Below are 22,365 nucleotides of genomic sequence, written 5' to 3'. Positions count from 1 at the left end.
CTGGGGGCACTCTGGGGCACCAGAGCATGAGAAAGACATGAAGGCATTGGAGAGTGCCCAAAGGAGGCCATGGGGGTGGGGAAGGGTCTGCAGGGGAATCCTTGTGAGTCTTTGGTACTGCTGTGTGCCACAGTTTAACAGTTGTACTCATGCATATGGAGAAAGACCTTAAGTGATAAAAACCCCTTAAAGATTACCTGCTACCTGCCAGCATACATACCTGTGTACCTGCATTTTCCACAGATCAACGTGCCTGAACACACTGCACTGCTGGGAGGAGCTGGTGGTACTCTGGGGAGCATGCTGAAGGTCAGACACAGTGTTTTTTACAAAGACAGACCTGTAGGTTTCCATACTGAACAAATGCCCAAAGACAGAACAATCCCTAAGTGGGTTCACTGGCTCCTTTCCTGCTGTCTCCTCCTACCCTTGTTCGCTTTAGCTCAGGTTTGCTGCTCTTTTGGCAGCAAAGAGCAGATGCACATGCTCACCCTTCAGCTGGCTCTAGTTTCCACCCCTGTCCCTTGGGTCACCTCTCCATGTTATCCATACATAAGGAAAGGATGCAATCCAAACATGGCCTGGCATCCCTCAGACTGGTAATGGACAAGAAATCCAAGGTTCCAAGGTGTCTGCAGAGCTCGTGGTGCTGGCAGGGTCTGCCCTTTGTGCTGGCCAGGGCGGAGCTGGGCTGTCTGTGCCCACTCAGCTGTGGGGGATGGACAGAGCTGCAGGGGGTGGGAAGGGTGGGGAATGCACAGACAAACATCAGCAGCACCAGGGGAAGTAGCATGATCTGGCCATGCTGTGAGGAGCCCAGGGGAGAGAGCTGCCTCCTGGTGAGGTGTAACTGCAGGAGAAAGGTGGTGGCAGTGATGTGGCACAGTGCAGGCTTGTGGGGGTCCCAGTTGTGGGTTTCTCTGAGACTGGATTGAAGGCACTTGAGGTAGTTCATGTTCAGACTCAGGTGTTTATCATTTCTTATCAGTAAAACAGTCTCACTACTGTGAGTTGGGCAGCTTTTCATTAGAAGGCACAAAATGGCCAACATCTCTTGTTCCGAGGTCTTTTAAGACTAAACTATCCAATTAAGAACTGACACCTGGATTATTTTCCCTTTTAACCCAATAACTGATCCCACAGAGCTGCAATGGGGACTTTTCTGCCCAATTACAAAATGCCACCCAAACCCATGGAGAACAAGGAGGAAGAAGAAGCATGAAGAAGAAACCCAGGATGACACCCTGTGCCCTCCATCTTGCTTCCATCCACAGCATACTGAAAATCCCAAACCTCAATTTCTCACCAAGTGATACACCTACACTGCTCTCTATAATCTATTTCACACTTTTGTGGATTCCAGTCTATCTTGAAGTCTGGGAAACTTTCTCCATGAGTGAGGGTCAGAGTCAGTGCTGCCCTGGGGGTCAGGGCACCCCAGAGCAGACACAGAAATATTCCCTATGTGCCCTGGGTTTGCACAGAGGCTAAATAAACGTGATGTGTTTTGAATGCTTGCACTCAGCATTGTCAGAGCTCTCTGTGTTTCATGTTTCTGCCCCCAGGAAGGGGCTTGGCTCGTCCCTGCAGCCTGGGTGGTGGGCACTGAGGGGAACTGGCACTGGGGCTCTTTCCCAAATCCAAATGGCTGCAGGGAGGAGGTGTCTGTGGCTTAGAATGATGGCCTCCTGTTATGGTAAGATTGCCAGAGGAGTCCTCCTCGTCTGCAACTCCGTCTGAGCTGGAAACAGCCAGAACTTTCTTTGTTTATGGAGAATACTTTCTGGGTGCAACTATCTGCAGGAGCAGGACAGGGACCAGACAGACTTCTGGATAGTTCTTTCATACAAGCACTGTACTAATTTTTTTTGTAAATTAAGTAGTGAATCATATTTTTAAAAAATGTAATATCCTTCATGATTGAATAAAGAATCAGGCAAAATTACCTTCCAAAGTAATTATGGATTTTGTATTACTTTGCACTCACAATATGTGCAAAAGCCGTATCAGTAGGAGTGGAAGTGCTACACCCTTCTCATAACAAAATGTTCTTATGAAAATCTGCCATGAGTGTGGTAAATGTGCCCAAAAAGTACCTTCACTTCACTTGGTGTAGGACATGTTTAAAAATAGATGAGATACGGAAATGCTCCAGAAATGAAGATGTCAGAAACTGCCTGATGAGAAGCAATTTTCAGGAGGTCTTGGTCAGCAGGAGCTGGAGGGAATTTGGTGAGCAGCTTTAGGGGTGAGAAAATGCAATATGCACTCTTTCCCATACATAGCATTGTATTTTGTCATCTCTTGTTTCTTGGTGTTTGTTGCCTTTTTTCTTCCTTTTCACAATAATATGGAATCGTTGGTATAAAAATACCGTGACAACCTCAGCTTTTGTTTAAAAATTATGTTACCAACAATTATGAGTCAGAAGGCAAGCAAAATATCCTGAAATATATATATATCACTTCTGAGATCTTATCCAGTGTCATGATTATTTTCTTTTTTTTGGGACAATGTTGAGAGCAGTTTCCACATCCTAGAAAAATAGGAAATGGGGGAAGGGAATAAAAGAGAAAAAAAAAAGCAAAAAATATCTGTGTCTTTTTATCTCTCCAGTCAAGAAACACATCCAGCAGTGCTGGTAGTAAAATTAGTAGAATGTTTGCATGGAAGAACCATCCAGAAGACTGTGTGGTCCTTGTCCTGCTCCTGCAGATAGTTGTACCCAGAAGGTATTCTCCTAAAAGAAAGAAAGTTCTGGCTGTTTCCAGCTCAGAGAGAGTCCCAGATGAGGAGCCCAGCCTGTCCTCTGTGAGCTGCATGCTCAGCCCAAGAGGCCAAACTTGTGAATCCTGGGCCAGGTGAACCCAAACCAGCTGCTGCAGCGTGGGTGTGAAGTGGGTCCAGCCTCTCCCTTCAGCCATGCTCCATCTCTGCCTCAGTGGAAGTGGGTCCCAAACCTGGTTTTCTGTGAAGAGAATGCCAAACCCCCCATCCTTTCAATTCTCCAGTTGTTTATCTAATTATCTTTAGGATCTTTTGTGACCTGGCCCTGGAATGGGTTTCTCAGACCAGTCACACACATGCAGTGTGTGGTTTTGCTCTGAGGTCAGCACTTCATGTGGAGCTAAACCATTTGGGAACTGTGGTAATGAGGTGAAAATTAGGACATTTGGCTTATTGAAAAATCCAGTGTTTTCATTCTGCCTTTGGCTTTTGAACTATGAGAGTGCATTTGGGGTCAGATGTGGGGTTTTGATGTCTTTTAATATAACTATTAGAACTGAAACTCATTTCTTAAACAAAAGCTGAATTCTCACCAAAACACTTCAAGAACTGCACTTTGAAGGAAAACAGCATCCCTGTGCTTGTGAGAAAATAAGGGAACTTGGTAATACTTGGCATATTCACTTAGTATGCGAAATCCTTAGGGCATCTTTTATTTATCTGCAGCACACAATACACACAGACTAAAAACAGTGGATAATGCAGCTTGTTGAAAGCATCCCTCAGTTCTGTAAAAATTGATTTATTATATGTAGAGACCATATTTGGTCTTGCTTGGATAAAACCAAGCAATTTCCTGTATAGCTAGCAAAGAAAAATATCACTCATGCCTTTTTATTGCATGCACATTTCTTTAAAGATCTGTCATACATCTGAAATTCTGGATGGCTCAGTAATTATCATTCCATTCCACTTTTTTCCTTGCAAGCCTTCTGATGAAATCCTTTCTTCTATTCTTTTGGTATAGTTTTAATATAATATATATCATAAAATAATAACCCAGCCTTCTGAAACATGGAGTCAGATCCTCATCTCTTCCCTCGTCCTGGGACCCCTGTGAGCACCACCACAAACCTGATTTCAGGTTCAGCTCTCTCTTGATATATTGGTATACTGTATCCTCCACAGGCAATTTTCACTGAGAATAGAATAATAATCAAAAAGTTCTCCCATCCTCTCAGGACTCCCACATCTAGGTGGACATTGCCCAGGCCAACAGGATGACAGTCTGTGTCACTGCTTAAAAAAGTTCTCTTATCAACAAATGCTGAAGCTTTGCATCCTGCCTAGGAATTATAAATAAATATATCTTTTTTCAGTAGAAAATATTGTAAAGAATTGAGAATCCTGTTTGGCAACAGCAACAAAGAAGCTTAATCAAAAGGAATTGTGCTTTGCAAACTGTTTCAATCCAAATTAAATATGAGGTGGATTATGTCAATAATGGTGAAGATGTAACTCATCATGGATATTTGTTTATACATGTATTTAGCAGAAATCTGCTAAATGAAGCAGCTTCTGGTGCAGCTAATTGCCAGTTAATTGGCTCCCAGGAGTGAAACACTCCCAGCTGAGGATGTTAGTGACCAGTTTTGACTGCCACTGCCCCTTTGTGAATGCAGGGCATGACACAGATACAAAGCCAGTCAAGAAATAAAATGCACAGCTCATAATTTTGGTGCAAACTGGAAATTCTGTGGCAGCACAGACAGTCCCAATGGCTCTGTTTATTCACAGAAAATAAACTTGCTGCTCTCTGCCCTGGCTGAGCTGGAGCTCTGGCTCAGCCACGTGCCAGGAGGGGAGGCTGCCATGCAGCACACAAGTGCACATCCAAAGCAAGGATTGAAGTGTCCCCTCCTCCCCTGCTGAAATAAAAGGACTAAATGAAATTCTGCATCAAGAAAACAGGTCTAAAAAATTGTTAGGCTGTAGGGACTCAATGGAATTAAAACCATCAAACACTTCAAGTGCATTTTCTCAACCTCTAGTCAAACAGGAATTTAGGCTATGTGGCAGTTAAGGTATTTGATGCAATTTCCTGGAGTTTTTTGCTTTTAAATAGCATTCAAGAAAATTCTTAATGAAAAACAGATAAAGAATAAAAGGATCTATAAAGCCTGGAATTAAAATAATAGCCATTTAATTTCATATGCAAGTAAAAAAATGGAACTTCTGTATCAGTGGAAAATGAATTATGGCTGCTCTGCTAATATGCTTGCAAAAAAAAAACTCAAAAAGGGCTGTAAAAATAACAGTGATAATTTAATGTCTACAGGGATTAGTATTTAACAAAATTTAACTTAAAACCTGACTTCAAATATTTATGTTAAAATTCCTAGCAAGCCAGAACATGACCAGCCATTATAAACTGCTGTTCCAGCATTCCAACTAGATTTTACTGTGTTAAGAATTTATAATCTGATTAAACTACACACAACTTTAAAGATTTAAAAAATCAGGCTGCTTCAAATACTGACAGGAGAGTTTTCCTTAACTTCTATTACATGTATAAAGAAGATCATTTACCTTCTGAGCACTAATATGCAGGTGTAGTCCATGAGGGCCTGAACAACCAAAGTTTTCTAATAATGAAGGTATGGACAGAACAGAAAACTGAGTTAAGGAAAGTAAATATTTCAGGTATAGCTTCACTAATGATACCTGATGCAGCCTTACAAGGTGTGCAATAGTTTGTTCCAGTGATTTGGGTTAGATTTTGCTATTACTGCAGAGAGCTGTAAATAACTTCAATTTCTATATATTAAAAATCAATATCTGCTCAGCAAGGCACAGCTGTGCCCTGCCCAGCTGCACAAAGGACAGGAAGAAGCAGACTTGCCCATCTGGTGGGAAATGAGCTGGAAATATCTGTTATCTGGAGAACCTGGGGCAAGGATGGAATATCATCCTTATCCTGAATTTTAGTGAATGTTACTGTGCTTGCCAAATTTTTGGGTTCTGTTCTCCCCAGTAATCAACTAGTCTGCAGGATGATGGCATGAATCCTTCCTCAGAGAGAGAGCAACCTCTGCCTTCTCATCTGTTATTGTAAGAAAATACAGGAGTTATTAAATTGCAAAGACCACTGATAAACAGAACTAGCAAGTGAATACACCTTGTGCATGGCAGCAGCATTGTTGTGATTTTGGGAGTGTGTTAGGCAGCTGTGCTGCAATTAGATGAAAAAATCACAATCTAGAGAAGAGCAATCAAGGTAAATTTGTGCTAACCTCAGTCTTCACAGGGCCTTTAATAGATCTGTGGCCATTTGAATGGTTCTTTAAAAGTTGTAAGCCACACATTTGGCTCTGGCTTAAGGTATATGAGCTGCTTAATGAGGAGGGTTTGTTTGGATTCCCTTTCCACTGGCAGTGGAAGGCAGCCTTACAGGAATGCAGTGCTCTAATCCTGCAAGATGCATTTATGGCACTGCAGTGCTTTGCTATTCAGCTGGAGCCTGCTGCTTGCCACAGGAGACTGACCATCAGTAATCCAACCTCTGCCCAAGTACCCAGCAGCTTAAACCCACAAAAACGTGGTGGTTTAAAATTTCTACCTTTTTGTAAAATTAGTGATAATTTGTCAATTACTGCTCTTCAACAGGAGCAGGTTAACCAAGAGAAACTTAATTAAGAAAGCTTTTAAGCCTCTGTTTTGGTAACATGGTATTCACAAAATACAACAGCACTCAAAGCAGGTTCCTTTGGCATGTATTGACTACTTGTAGGAAGGGCACATCTGAACCATAAGGACCTCACTAAAGGAGATACAATGTGGGGATATTCTCATTATAGTACTTGAGTCAAATGCAGATGTTCCAATAACCAAAACCAGCACTGGAACCTCTGATCCAGCCCTCTGGCTGGCAAGCATCATGCTCTCCTGAGTATGTATGTGGGCATACACTAGGTTTGATAAGAGAATTTACAAATCCTTTTGTCCTTTGGTCCAAAATTGCAGGACTACAACTGAGAGGGAAACCTGGTTGTCCCTATCAGTCAGTGCCAGTCCTGCCCTGCTGGACATTCAGGTGATGTGTGCAGAGCACAGATCTGCACCAGGGCAGATAAATGGCCAGGAGGTGCTGGGGATCAGGTCTCTCAGGAGCACGGGAAATAATAAAGATGACAGATGTCTGCTAGTACATGGTTTTATTCAGTTTTATTTGATTAACACTGTTACAGTGTGTTTATTTCAAAGAAGAAGTTAAAGCCTCTATGATAGGATTTTGTTGTTGCTCTAAACTGAAACTCCTTTTATTCTGCTAATCCTTTCACAGGCTGCAGGCTCTGTCTCCTCTTTTCAGGCACACAGTCCACTGCTTTATTTCCTGTTCCTCTGTTCTGACTCTTGTACTTGGTCTGACTTCTCTACTTCCTTAACTTCTGACTTGCTCTCCTCTTCTCTTGCCAGCCTTGGGGTATGTGGGCTGCATTTCATTACCATGGAGAGGAAACCTCAGCCTCCCTTGCCCTTCTCTGTGGCTGCAATGATAAGGCAGAAACATCAGGAAAAGCCTTCTCCTGGGCACTAGGTGACTTTTTCAGTGGGATATTCTCACTGGGAGCTCCCCCACCCTGCTGCACTCAGAGCAGCCTGTGCAGCACTGCAGCTGTGCCAGGAGGGGATTACAACCTGCTGCTTTTGCTGAGCTCCATATTGCTCCTTCCTCTTTTGCCTTATTCCATGGCATCAGGGGCCTTGAGCAGGGTTTACTGCAGGGCAGTGCTGCCAGGTAAGGATGAGGGAAGCCCACAGACAGCTGCAGAGGAGTAATTTTTGGTGGTTCCCACTGCATCCCCACTGGCAGTGGCACGTATGGGGAACAGAGGCTCAAACTTCCCCCCGACTGTGGGACATAAAGGAGCTCCTGTGACCCTCCAAGCAAAGGAGAGAGGCTTCAACCCTCCTACTGATTTCCAAAGAGAAACTGAGTGCCAAGCCTACCTTGGTGTTGTGAGAGGGGTATGGAGGATCCCTGTGACAATGCCTGGATTGCCCTGCTAAGAAGGTGCAGCTCTGCCCACTGACTGCTCTGCAAACACTGCAGCTTTATGTTGCTCTGGCCCTTGCTATCTGTCCAACATCTGCTTTCTGTGCTCTCTGCATCTCAATATCCTGACTGGGAATTTTACCTGCAAAGGGCAGAAATGTGTTGTTAAATCCCCTGGTGTAGAAATGGGAGTGGGCAAAGCTCTGCCCTGCAACCATGCTGGAGGACATGGGGCCTCCTCTAGGACACTGTGTGACTGATAAATTCTGATAAATTCTGATTTTAAGGAAAGCACCTGACAGTGGAGATTGGTCCTTCTGTGGTGGTTTAGGGGGCAGATGCCAGCCCATTCAGCTGATTTAATGTTTGTCCCTCAGCTGAGAAATCCCACAAATGACAGCTGCATTTCTGGGAGCACTCTCACAGGCCCTACAATACACCTGCAATGATTTTTGGTATTTACCAAGAAGAAAAGCAGTTCCAAAATGCTGCTGTAAAGCTCACCAACTCAGCTGTGAAAACAGCCAAAGAGTTCAGCTGTGCTGGGCAGTGCTGTGGCTCAGACAAGGACAACATGACAGCTACAGCTCTTCAGCAGGCCAGTCTTCAGCCCTGCTCGTGCCAATGGTAAAGACCCCTGCACCATCTTTGAAGCATTATTTGTTTTATGGGAAATGCTGGATTTTTCCCCTTTTTTCTCCCCCTAACTCTATTCTTTTTGCTCATTGTGATTGATCACAGTGAACAGATTATTCAGTCTGGAAAATCCATCAGCAGCTGCTGCCCAGTGGGAAAGCCTCTTGCTGTCCATTCCTGAAAGCTGTCAGTCCTCAAGGATGTGCCATTGGCCAAATCAGAAAGATTAAATAAAACATCAGGATGCAATCTGGAGAGTTACACAGCACACAGAAGGATTTTTTGTTAGACAATTGTAGACTCTAGAGGAAGAAAGCAGCCTGGAAGTTGGCACATCTCTCTGACCCCCCCATTGCTCCACACTCCCTGCTTACCTCTGCAGCTTTCTGCTGTGAAAAAGGTTCCTCCTTGCAAATTAAAAACTTTGTTTGCACGTGTTGGTGTCCTCGCAACCCTCAGCTATGGCTGCCAAAAGCCCATGTGTGCTCTGCACCAGCCAAGGGACACTGTGGGGATTTATGGGGCAGCATGACAGCAATGAGCAGGTCTGGAGAAAAAAACACAGCTTGAACTTGATTGCTCAACTGCAAATAAAGCAAAATCTAATTCCCACTCTTGCCTCTGATTTTCTCTCAAATTACTGGGTTTTATGCCTTCTACTCTGATCCCACAAAGATGAGCCCTGCAGAAGTGTCCTCAGACTCAGGTTAGTTGGTGGATTTTTGACTGTGCTTACACAGCTTCTGCAAACTTGGGATCCATCAAGAGCACCTCTAAACCAGGCATCACTTAATCCTTGATTTCTGAAGGAGTATAATGGGAACTTCAGGATGCTAAACTTTTAAGGTAAAGCTTATTCTTCAATATTACCCTGAATATTAAAAGGCTAAAATGTTCAAAGTGCCTTCCTGAATTGAAATTCCTGGCAATACATATTTAAAACAAAGCTATATGGAAATGGCAGTAACAAATCATCCAAATACATCAACTGCTGTGTTACAGCTCATGTTATTGAGAAGAAAGATTGATTTAGAGTCTCCTGTAAGGTCTACTGCCATTGCCTGGGATCTTACACAACCTTCTTTTGGATGCAGATGTAAACAAGACATGAACTTCTTAGCAAAGCTTGGGGTTGTTGCAGGTTTCACACCTCCTTAAATGGAAATCATTCAATCTCCCGAGTTTACATTCTTCTGGCTGTAAATCTGTGTTAGTTTTACCTCTTAGCACAGTAATCTCAGCATTCACATCTCTAAGTGGCTTTATCTCTGTTTTATCAAGGAATACGAAGATAGGCTATGGTCAATGAACTGAGGAATTTAAAAGCAAAAAAAAAAAAGGAATTTATGTTCCTGGGGTGTGCACAGCTATTGCACAATGATACCTGACTTAAAGCTTGCACCTAACTCAAAATGCACTTTGGTAAACAGCTCAACCTGAGTTTAAATGAGATTTACAAACACTTACCAGCTCAGTATATACTTTGACAGACACCACTTATGATGCTGTGTTGCTGTCCTCATGTATTTAGAATCAGTGCTGACTTGACTTTATTTTTAAATATATAATTTATTTTAAAGAACATGTTTAGACAATTTTACTGCAGAGAACTAGAAACTCCTGGATTTCCAAAAAAAAAATGGCAGCTTTTCTTGCAGTTCTTAAATATCTTTGATCTGGGAATTTAAGGACTTCTTGTAATATGATCAGAAGATAGCAACATTGCTATATAATATTATTATTATAAATGTATGAATCTTGTATTTGCAAATATCACAACTACATTTTGAATTTAGGTATCTTCAGAATGATGAGACTTCATGTTGGTCAATGATGTAACAGCTTTATCTAAGTAGTTAACCAGCTGTATAAAAAATTCATCAAAATAATGTCACTCCTGCCCCCTGAACAGAAAAACTTGCTCATAGAATAGTTTGAGTACACAGAAACATGGAATTAAATTAGTTAATCCTGCAAAATAGATGTTAACACAGACTTGACCATCCCTGCCATCACAGTGTACAGGACCCTGCTTATAATCCATATTTTCTGTTCTAGCTTTGTAAGAGACAGGAGATCTGTCTTGTTTTCTTCTTTCCCGGTTTCCTAAAGTATCAGACTTATGTTTGAAGCATGTTCTTTATAAAAGTCACTTTACAGAAGTTTTCTCCTTGGTTTTTGGTTTTTCAGTTCTAGTCCTTCTGAGCAGCTCAGCCAAGAGTTCCTCAGACTATTTTGGCAGCCTCAAAAGGAAATAAGGCATTTCAATAGATGGAATATTCACAGACCTTCTTCAGGGAGGTTCTGTGAGATGGTGGCTAAAAGTGAATTTGCTCCTGTTGCCTTTTGTGTGCCCCTTTCCCTGTCTGAAATAGAGGATGATCCCCAGCAGCTGCAAAGGGCAGCCAGGATGCTGCTCCTGTCCCCTGGCTGGGTTTGCTCAGTGACAAGAGTGCTCATTTTTGGATTTGGGGTAAAATGAGGGAATGGGACTGACCCCTGCAAGTTCAATTAATGAGAACAGATTATACTTGTTGGCTTTGCTCTCTGCTGTGCAAGCTGAACACAGCCAGGCTCATTCTCTGACTGACAACCTTGCTCAGGTATGTGGGCAATCAAGGATTAATGAGTTTGCATCTAGCTGCTTTCAGTTAATTTAAAGCCTATCAGGCAATGAAGTCCTCCACTCCTGTTGCCTTCAGCAGGATTTGGGGGACCTGGCACCAGTTAAGAAAAGGGTCTTTAATTTTCTGTCAGGAGCACAAGCATGTGAAGGAGAGCTATTCCTTCTGTATGCACTTGTAATATGTACAGGATTGGGCACCTTTTGTGAAGTCTGCTTAAATCTTGCTGTGTTGCTAGGGAACTGGCCCTGTCCACAACCAAAAAACATGGAGACATTGTGTCCTACTGGTTTCTGGCAGAGTTTACCATAAGAAATGGCTTAATTGCAACAAGATCTACTAGCAAGAGTACAAAAAATGTGATTTGTCAGCTTTTTTGTCAGCTTTTTTTTAATTACAAATATTTTAATTCTATCACACACATGGAAATCCCTTTCAAGCTAAAAGCTAGGCATGTGAGGACAGCACCAGAATCAAACACTTCTTTCCTTTATTCTTTAAAATACTGATTCAGCTATTTTTAAATTTACTTGAGTCAAAGTACAGTGTTTGCAAGCTTAACAAGCTTGGATACTCTCTGCTCTTTTGTACTAACTAAGGCTATTACTATTTTCAAGACTCTTATAAAAAGAATTCATTATGTACGTTTCCAAAATGTATGGTTTTTCAAGTTTTCAGACTGCATTTAAAAGTATTAGAAAAAAGAAACCTGTATTTATGGAGAGCAAGAATGACATTTCTGATACTGTTTCTTATCCCTTTCAGGACATCAGAACTGTCTGAGTTGGTTTAAATTAGTGATAAAACAAGGCTTGAAACCCCAGATACCAAAGAATAAGTCTGCTATCAAAACAGGACAAAATCTGGGCAGAGAAAAAAATAAGCCATGGGGAAATCAAAATGAAATATAGTCTGAGGTGACCTCCCTTAAAGCAAACAAGTAAATCCTGTCCTATTAAGCTCTCAGGAGAGCTGCTAAAGAATTTTGAAATAATCCAGACAAGGAACTCAACCCCACATTTTCATTCTTGTCAGTCCTTTTCTTGCAACTCCCTAAGAAAAAATGATCCCTTGTGTGTTTTGTACAAAAGGATGAATTTTTATGATATAAAAGCACACACTTTAAAGCTGTAAGTCCTCATTCCTTGGCAGTCATTAACTCCAGGTTTATGGAGAAACACATATTGATCCTTTCCAAGGCATGGGTGGGCAGGGAGGCAAGAAACTCTTGTGGATTCATCAGCCTTCTTCGTGCGGCCTGACCAGGAGCAATCTCACAGTACAATACCATTACAAACCTGGAATACATGGCACCTGTTAATAGCCTTTTCTCCTCCTCTCAGGATAGTTACACAATTTAACAGCAAAAAGATGGAAGACACAGGAACTGGAGCCTAGCCAAGGAAGGATGGTTCTTCTTGTAACACCTGTAGCTTATAATGTCATATATGTGTACACAAGTGCAATGGGCTTTTCACAAAACTCTTTGTGTTACAGAGAAGGTGTTTCAAAATTCAGACCTCAGCTTTTGTCTTCCACTGTCTGGATGTATCTCTGTAAGAGAACGACTTTTTACACTGACTGCTCATCCCTGGATTTTCTAACCCAGAGTTAATGTACAATAATTAACATGTCTGTGTGTTGATCAGTCCTACATGTGAATTAGAACATGCTCGTCCCTGGATTTTCTAACCCAGAGTTAATGTACAATAATTAATGTTCCTGTGTGTTGAGCAGTACTACAGGTGAATTAATAATTTTGTGGTGGGCAGCCTTGTGACTTTCATTGCTACAGATCACATTAATATTGTGGATTTTAACTGTCTGACCTAGTGTATTCAACAGAGTGAGTTTCTTCCTTAACTTGATTTCTCCTGGATGTAAATAAGGCCCTTATATTGTTCAAACATCATTTTTTGTGGTATACTATTTTAAGATGTTTGGCCTGATCTAGATTAAGCAACTTCATATAACTGATGAAAGAGCTATTGTTTTTCACAGCAGAAAAACTGCCACTCATCCAGATCACTGACCTATTTCTTGGAGTTAGAGGTAACCTTTCTGAAGTTTTACTGCTTTTAAATAGTATGTTTTACACTACTGATATTTTGGTCCCACATCTGAAGTGTGATTACGCCATTATTTAAGGATCAGATAAAACTTGATTTTCAGATGCAAAAAGATTTCAGTGGTACTATTCCAAAGAAAGTGTTAAATGAATCAAAGAAATTCAGCTCCAGGGGTTACTCCATTACTCAATGATACAGAAATTCCTCAGGCTTAAACATCACCAGTACAGCCCTCACCACTTTCCTTGCTCTGGGATCCAGTGGAATCTGTCTCTATTGCCTGAAAGAGATCATGGACCATGTGTAGAATTTAAACAGCAAGAATTTGAACAGCTCACCCTAACACTGCACTGGTTTGTGCGTTACCCTGCAATCAGAACACCAGCATCTGCAAGTTCCTGAAGATGAGAACAGTCTGTAGACAATCACTCTTCAAATCTTGCTTTTCACCCCTGACTTGGAAAGGCCAGTGCCAGAAGAAAACATTAGGAGACTAAACTAATACTGCATAAAGAGATTTTGTGGAGGTTGACATGAATAAATGTATTTACCACTGCACGTCGTTCCTCTGCAGGACAACAGGGCTTGCATATTCTCTATGCTCTCTCACTATACAGAGAGGGCTGCAAGCATTTTAAAAGGAATTAGGGTGTTGAGATGCTCAGTCAATGTTGGATTGCTGGCTCCCTGCTCCTTGCCATGGAACATCTGCTAAAGAACTCTTTGGGAGAGTTCTGGGTTTTTAAGGACCAGCAGAATAACACAACACTGTTAGGATGTTTTATATTTGGGGCACTTCAGTACTGACAAATGCCTTCTCATTTTATCATGCTGCAATCAAGATGACAGAAAAGTGTGGCAGCTAGTAGAAACTCCCCCCACAGCACAACAAAAAACAGGGTCTCAAAAGGAAAAGTTTGGCACATGAAAAGCTGCAAACAAAAAAAAAGCTAAACCTCCACCAAACCATTTCTGCTTGTTGTGAGCCTGCCAAAGCAGAGCAGACTTTCTCAACAGAAAAGGCTACATTATGCTAGAAGGAAATGAGCTGCAAGGCACAGGAAAAGGGAACACGAGTGGAGATTTATGGCACTGCTGAAAGCAGGCACTGTACTGCCAGATCAGGAGTGAGACACTTACCAAAGGATGCTACCTTTGTTAGTTCATCTGTCAAGGAAGGAGTTGCTGTTGTATCTGAACTCCTGGCATTCACTGCAGAGCTCATTGCTTCAGCCTTGTGATCAGAGTCACTCTGTCTCAATCAGAATTTTCTACTTTTTTTAGAAGGTAAGAAAGTAAACCCCCCCAGAAACTAGCAAAACTCACCCAAACTAAATCTACTGAAACCAAAACCATCAGTCGATGAATACTTGATAGCTAATGACTTGGAAACAGAATTGTGTGGCAATCATTCAGCCACAAATTCAAATACAAATTCAGCTTTTTTTTTTTTTTCTTCTCATATTGTACATGTGGGACTTCACATACTGAATTCTCCTTGATATAGACTGCAGCAGAAAGGCACCTCTGTGGACAAATAAAACCCTTTTCTTCCTCCAGAAATATTCAGTAAAAAGAAATTATAAAATCAAGCCTTTTAGGGCTCTTTTGCCCCCCACTCCTCTGCCAGCAATTTCTAATTACAGCTCCTTTTTAGACTTCCTCTGTAAGTCAGTTTAGTCTCAGAGGTAAGCTGTTAGCCCAGAGAAGCTGCAGAATCTCCCTGAATTTTTACCAACCTTAATTTGCACTTTGCCATGTTTTTTACTTTCAAGTGAAACTGCAGCTTATTTTCAGCTCCTTAAACTCAAGTGAAAAGCTATCCCAAACAATTCTGATGGAGAACTGTACGTTGGAACAGTCTTGAAGAACGTGGGAATATGGTAAAATATCATGCCATAAATGGTACTTGCATTTTGGATGGGCATCTGCTGGGCCAAGGGAAATACAGGTTGGATGTTAGGAAAAAGTTTTTTCCAAAAAGAGTGATAAAGTTCTGGAATGGCTGCTCGGGGAGGTGGTGCAGTCCCCATCCCTGGGTTTTTAACAAAGCCTGGATGTGGCACTGGGTGCCAGGGTTCAGCTGAGGTGTTGGGGCTGGGTTGGACTCCTGATCTTGAAGGTCTCTTCCAACCTGGTCATGATGCGATTCTGTGATCTCCAGCTTTCTTTTTTTCCAACTGCAGGATCCAATCTTTCTCTTTTTTCCTGTTGGGTACCATACCAAATGATGGCTACTTATCAGCCTAAATGTACATATGGAATGTGGACATGTAATTTTCAGTAGTTTTGAATCTGAGCCTAAGCCTCTGGGATATACGGAAAAATCATTCACAAGTCCCTCAAAAGTGTCTTTGTGGTTTCTAGTAAGGAAAATGTGCCATTTATCTCAAACAAAGATTGACTGCTGACTTTACTAAACCATAATTTGCATTTATGAGAGGACAAGACACTGAATTACAGTTCTCTAGAGTCCAGAGCTCGATCCTGAGCTATTGCCCTGAAAAAAAACCCCAGTTGTGCATTTATAAGTACTTTGTGTGTCCCATCAGTAAGTTCCATGTGGAATCAAATGCTCAAAATATTAGTTAGCAAGGTGTGTAACAGATAATGAAGGCTGACTCCTTTCTAAAGTGTCTAGAAATATTTTTTTTCTGAGAGAGAGAGAAGCACTGAAGTGTAATCTGTATTACTCTCACAAGTCACCAAACAAAAGTGTGTCCTGAAACTTCAGTTAGCTATAAAAGTGAAATACTCTCACACAGATCCAGAGAGGGAGAAAATTCTTGCTGCAACAAAACTGTTTTCTGTGTGTCCAGGCAGGATCAGAGAAATCAGGGAAAATCATCCAGTAATATGGGTGGTGGTTCTCTGCTTTTTTTTTTTCATATATTTTTCTTTCTACTGCAGTCCTTTAACTTGGGTACAGCTCCAGTGAAGTCCATCGGGTCTGACTAGTAATGATCTCCTAATGATTTGAAATGTTACTTGATTAACAGATGGATCTGATTCAATGACCCAAACCCAGTCCACTTAAGCAATGGTGGCACATGAAAGATGATCAGAGAGGATACAGCAAGCACTGTGCATTAATACCTATCCATTTCCACTTGAAAAAGAGGAATATGAAGGCAATTCCCAGTTCCACGTGTTCTCCCTCCCCAGTGTTAAGCTAGCAGCTTGCTGAATCCTGTTTCTGCCAAGATTTCTGCCAACAAAGACTGTCTGTGGGGTTTTAAGGGATGTCAGAATGGCAGGAGGCACAGCAGTAAGGAGACAGCTAATTGACACACAGGAAGGCTGGCAAATGGCTTTTTGTTACTGACAAGGAGGAAAAATCACATTGGAGTGCTGCATTTGGAAGTGATATTTACGCAAATAAAAACTTCCAGGTACCTGCATATGCAATTATTTGTATATCAAGTATGATGACAGGCAGATATAATTACAATTATAATTATAATTACAACCAAGGCAACTCAGTTGTTCTCCTGATGGATTACCATGGTGTGGGCAGTAAATTGCACTACATGCTAGGACAACTCTTCCTAAGGAGGCATCTCTGATGGAAGGAGGTTTCTGAGCTTGGGGGCATTCTGCTGAGACATCCACTGGGTGGCTGACTGAGGTCAGCTAGGATGGAAGTAAAGCCTGGGCTGTCATCTGGGCAATTGGACAGATAAATGCCAGAAAGTTACTTTCAGAACTAGCAAAAACTGAACATACTGCTCACTGGTCAGCTGAACAGAGTTTTGCTGCTATCACTGCACCTGAATCAGGAACCAGTTTATAAGGGATCTCACATCAAATTCATCTGTGAGCAGACTAAGTACCACAAGCATTTTTTAAGCAATGCCAAGTCAGCTGATGCAGATAACTTGCCTGCCTGTGCTCAGCAAAATAAGGAGATGTATTTAGTTTTAGCTGAAATATTTCATTGTAGTTGAATTTGTAAGTGTTCTAGTCAGTCTCATATAACCTGATATTAAATCATTCACAAGTATACAACAGATTTCATCATAATGCTAGTATGACCCTGTGGATACTTTCATGCAGGTTTACAACCACATAAATAAAGGTTTTAAGAGATGTTTAGCTGTTTGTTTTATATAATGTTACTTGATCTGTATTAAACAGTCAAGCAACCCTTTTTACATGTGTTATATATGAAATTTGTGTATTCAGTTAAATATACATTTCTAATATATGAATGGTGAATTTTGTTGTTCAGACCCAAAGAACCAGGCTGCTTTAAGACATTAATCAGCCTGAATTTTCTAGCTCTTGTACTTTTCTAAAGAGCAATGGAATGTGGTGGAAATTACATCAGGTCATGGAACTTTTTACTTAGCTTTATATCTACACAGGCAACACCCCAAGGAAGGCACTGTATAGCTAAGATGCCTGTGCTCAAAGAAAATACACATGCAAAAATCTTAATTACATACACAGTTCTACAAATGAGATATAAAGCCAGCTATGTGTATGTGCATGAAATAACTGTTCAATTAAATACAGCATTGATTTCTGTGTCTGCTAAATAAAGTCTAGTGTGGATTTCAAACAATGATATACTATCTATATGTTATTATCTAGGACATAATAACACATGTATGTCACTACTTTTTAAGCTGTATCACTTCATTTAAGTACTGGCAAGCTTGATTTGCAGTGCATGTGAGTGCATTGCAAGTTAGATTTTTAATGGATTATTAAATCTGGAGCCCATGAGATTTGTTTTCACTGTACATAACCACGTTTGAGACAGAGCAGTTTGGGTGCTTCTACTTTCCAAAAGTTCTCTTTCTGTGACAGAGACGAATTGCCAGAAAGATTTGTTACTACTACTACACACTGTTCAGTTTTACAGTCATTAACTACCATCTCTATTTAGAGTTAAAAGGTTTTGTATTTAGCACCTGTATTTACATCAGGATACTCAGAAGAGCTGGCTTCTGCCTCAGTGGAAATACCCTTCTTCTCTAATCAGGCTTGTTTGTAAACAAGTTTAAAAATATAAATGAAATAAGGAAAGACAGATTTATGTTGTACAAAAGCTAGGCTGCTGGAACAGATCAGGAGACTGTTCTATGGGGTGGATATAGGAAAGACAAAGCCCTAATTTGATGTAGTTTATTATGGGTTTTTTCTGCATAGTTTTTTGTTAGATGAACTGGTATTTCTTATGGCAAAACCTTTCAAAGCTCTATAAAAGGAGGACAAAAGCATTAAGACAGCATAGCAATTTATTGTGTTGATAAATATCTTGGTTGTGAAAGTAGTAAGAAAATTCCCCTACAATTCAAAATCGTGTCAAGAAGATTGAAAAGGAAGACCTGTTTTCCAGGGAATTAGCACAGGGCATGGGAGCTCCAGGACAACTGGCAGGATCCAGGCTGCCTGTGCCCTCCCTGCTCCCTGAACCAGTGTGTGCCCTGTACCCACAGGGCAGGCTGAGCCCCCCTGAGCTCTAACAGCCATGGATGTTTAACCTGATGCACCCACAGAGGCTGGCTTTATTCTCTTGGCTGCAACTCTGATGGAGTACTGCTGACAGACTGCAAATTCTACAGACTCCATCCTGCCATTATTGGAATATTCTCAAATACAGTGTAATGGTGACAAAGGGGCTCCCACCCCCAAGCCTTCTCTTTCACTCCAGTCATTGCCTGCTGATTCCTCCCCAGCTCTGCAACTCATATCATACCTTATTTTAAACAAGCAGAATTAGTGTATAGAAGGCAGCCACAAACTTATTAATCATGTATTTATAAATTCATATTTTTTCAAATACTGCCTTATGTTTCCTTTTCCTAACTACTAGAAGATTATAATTCTCTATATCCATCCTGCAGCTGATTAGAATTGTAGAACAGTCAGCTAAACCAGAACATTTAGTGTAATGCTGGCAGATCACAGCATCAAACTTCTATTTGATAATATAAAAATATGCTCATACATTTTCTGTACCTGCAAGAACATTTGAAAAAAAATAAGAAAGCATAATCCTTATGTCCATACAGAGCAAGACGAGGTTTTTTCAAAAGGGATTTCTGGTTTTCTTGGTGTTCTCAGTATGACTTTGCTGTGGGATGCATCAGAATCTGATGTCCAAACCCTTGAAATGGGTTTCCCTCCTCCACTCAAAACCAGGAAATCCAATATAGTGGCTGACATAAAAGTCCTGGTCTGTCCTTTGGTCTGTTCCACAGGCTCTGACACACTGACTGCATCTGTTTTTTCCATGCTATTCAATCACCTGGAAATAAATCTTCCACCTATGTTAAATTCTGTCAGACGGAAAATTTGTGAGTTACCTGGTTGCCTAATATCAACTTGGATCAACTAGTTTATTTTTTTATAAAGGAGTCTTAAATAAGACTTCATTTAGTAAACTCCAGTAATGGCTTGCAAGCCTATCTGATGTAATTCACAGGGTCCTCTGATTTGAGGCTGTCATGTTTTATGCAGTGACACCTACAAAGCCAGACTATTCCTACTACATACCACTTTGTTACACAAGTCTTTGATACGTGATGTGATTTCATGCATCTGCACACAAACAAATCAAACTAAAAAATAGGATCCTATGGTCATGTTTCAAATGTCTTCTATGAATATATGGGGAAATTGGCAGAAGAATTTTCAGGCTTTATGTGGCAAAGCAGATAACCTTCTCTAACACTTTGACCACTTGAAAGTACTACAGTTTATCAAAAATGTCAGTGCTTTTCCTTGCTCAAATGTCCCTGATTAGATGAGAGGCTATTTCACAAGATTTATTTTGGACAAACATGACATATATGAATTCTGCTTACAGGATATTTCAAATAAGGTTGGTGAAAGGTTGACTGGGAGAGAAGGGTAGCAGTCTCAAGGTACCATTCTGTCATACCTAATAAATGACAGAGATGCCATAAATCTTCCCTAGGGCCGATAGCAACTCGAGGAATACCTAACCCTGGAAGTGCCTCACCCACAGCAATGCGCAGCACTCAAAACTTCACTCTAACACAAGGTCATCTGAGCTCCACTGAGATCCAGAACTGAGATTTTGTCCTTTAATATACTGAGGGATTCAAAATAAAGGTATCTTTGGATATATAGAACACATCTCCCCAAAAACTGCAGGCACAGATTTCAGTGTTTCACTATGGGAATGGATTGAAATATTTTCCTTTCATATAACAGCCTTGCTCACAATGATCCCATTCAATGGCACTGATTTTTTTTTTTTTTGCAAGACCATATCCACCTACATGGGACATAGAGGCACACATGACTAAGAGCATAAAATTGCAGCAGGGCACTATGATCACCTATGCAGTGAAGTCCTCTTCCTCAAGCTTGGTGACATCAATCACAGAGACACATGGGGGTGTCCCAGCCAGTTCTGCCACTGAGCCGTGCATTCCCATGGATGCGGCAGGTCCTGCTGTGCCCGCTGTTCCCTCCCTGTGCTGCAGTGCACCTTGACACAGCTGTCACTGCCAGCCTTGTCCCCGGGTCCTGGTGACAGAACGGCAGGGTCTTCCTGCAGGCTTTTGAGGCTGACCGCGTTAGCACAGGCTGCTTTTATTGACCTGGGCGAATCTTCCTGCCCCACGCTTGCCCACATCCCCAGCAGTGATGGAGCACACGGAGGGACAGAGCTGCCCCAATTTCCCAGTTTTGATCTGTTACGGGAGCAGCAGCTCAGCCCCGCTGCTGACCGCGGTGCCAGCGATGACTGTGGGGGACAGCACTGCTGTCTGCTGCGGGACACCGCGGTGCCAGCGACGACTGTGGGGACAGCACCTGCCCCGGCTGTCTGCGGGACAGCACGTGCCACAGCGGGAGCGCTGTCCAGCCACGGCTGCTGCTGCAGGACAGCACCGCTGCCAGCTGCGGGACAGCACCGCTGCCAGCTGTGGGACAGCACCACTGTGCCAGCCACGGCTGCTGGGGACAGCACCACTGCCAGCTGGGGCGACCACGTGCACGGCTGCTGCGGCGCCAGCTGTGGGCCCGCCGCCACCTGCTGCTGCGGGACAGCACCGCTGCCAGCTGTGGGACAGCACCACTGTGCCAGCCACGGCTGCTGCTGCGGGACGGCACCGCTGCCAGCTGGCGCTGCCGCAACCGCGGCTCCGGGACACCCCGGCGCTGCTTTCCGAGAGCCCACGGTGCCACCTGCACTTTGCAGAGCCCCGATCTCAGATAATCAATCTGGGTTAGCCTGATAAGCGAGCGCCGCAGAAGCCTCAGCAGCTCACCGGGCATCAGGACAGACTTTAGGACACCTCGCGATTTGGCGTTCAGCTGAACGGCTGGGCAGAGGGGGCTCACTCCGGCTGCCCCCTCACACGGACCGTGTGTTACAGCCCCTCGCCGCCCATCTCGCCGCGGGCCGAGCCGCACGGTGCAGCGGCGCGCTGTGCCCCGGCCGGTGCCGCACACCTGCCCGCGGAGCCGCGCATCGCCTGTCCCCGCGCCGGCCGGTGCCGAGCCCCGCCGCAGCGGCAGCACAGCCCAGTGTCAGGGCTGTCAGCGGTGCCCTTACCGATGATGATGGCACAGGCGCTCACCAGCCCGATCTCCTTCTTCAGCGCCACCCGCTCGGGGCCGCCGGGCAAGCGCTGCTCCCCGCCGGCCATCGCTGCCCGCGCTGCTCTGCCCCGCGGCCCCGCGCGCATGCGCCGCCCCGCGGGCCGGGGCCGGGGGGGCCGCGCCGGACGGGACCGTGGGACCCCTGAGGGTTCTGAGGGCTGCGGTCACTCGGGGCGCGGCCGCCCTCCGCACCTGCCAGTGCGTCCCTGAGAGCTGCGGGGGCAGCAGAGCCAGCGCTGCGCGGCGAGAGCTCAACGCCGAGCGCTGCGCTCGGACATTCGGCGTGTCGGACAGCGGGTCCTGCCTGGCGCCACGAGCCAGCCTGGCGCCGTGCCCGGGCCCCCTGGCAGAGTCGCCCCGCGCGGGCTCCGGGGGCCGCCGCCTCCTCTTGGGCTCTGTTAGTTGAGGTGGTGAGATAACGTACAGAACAAACGTTTTAGTGCTTGTCATCGGTGCTGCCAGAGTTAAAACCAAGAAGCGAATGCCCAAGATTGGCTGGTGTCCGTACTTTTTCACTTAAGTTTCTTCGCTCTTTCTTCGTACGTTGTTTGACACTTCTGAAGGGACCCTCCACCGGCTCCTTCGCACCCGCGGGGCTGAGCGGCTGCCGGGGCTCCCTCCTGTGTCCCTCACATCCCCGCGGGGCTGAGGGGCTGCCATGGCT

General features: G+C 43.4%; 1 protein-coding gene across 1 annotated transcript in view; it reads right to left on the bottom strand.

The window, feature by feature from the left end:
* Positions 1 to 21,753, bottom strand: part of SLC7A10 (solute carrier family 7 member 10) — a 41,617-nt gene extending 19,864 nt beyond the window's left edge. Inside the window, exon 1 of the mRNA XM_030955919.1 lies at positions 21,655 to 21,753. Within this exon, the coding sequence (XP_030811779.1) occupies positions 21,655 to 21,748 (94 nt within the window). The 5' untranslated portion in view covers positions 21,749 to 21,753. The remainder of the gene's footprint in view (positions 1 to 21,654) is intronic.
* Positions 21,754 to 22,365: the final 612 nt, after the last annotated feature.

This window comes from Camarhynchus parvulus, chromosome 11 (genome assembly GCF_901933205.1).
Source record: "Camarhynchus parvulus chromosome 11, STF_HiC, whole genome shotgun sequence".
Taxonomy (NCBI): Eukaryota; Metazoa; Chordata; class Aves; order Passeriformes; family Thraupidae; genus Camarhynchus; species Camarhynchus parvulus.
This window is presented reverse-complemented; position numbering and strand designations above follow the sequence as displayed.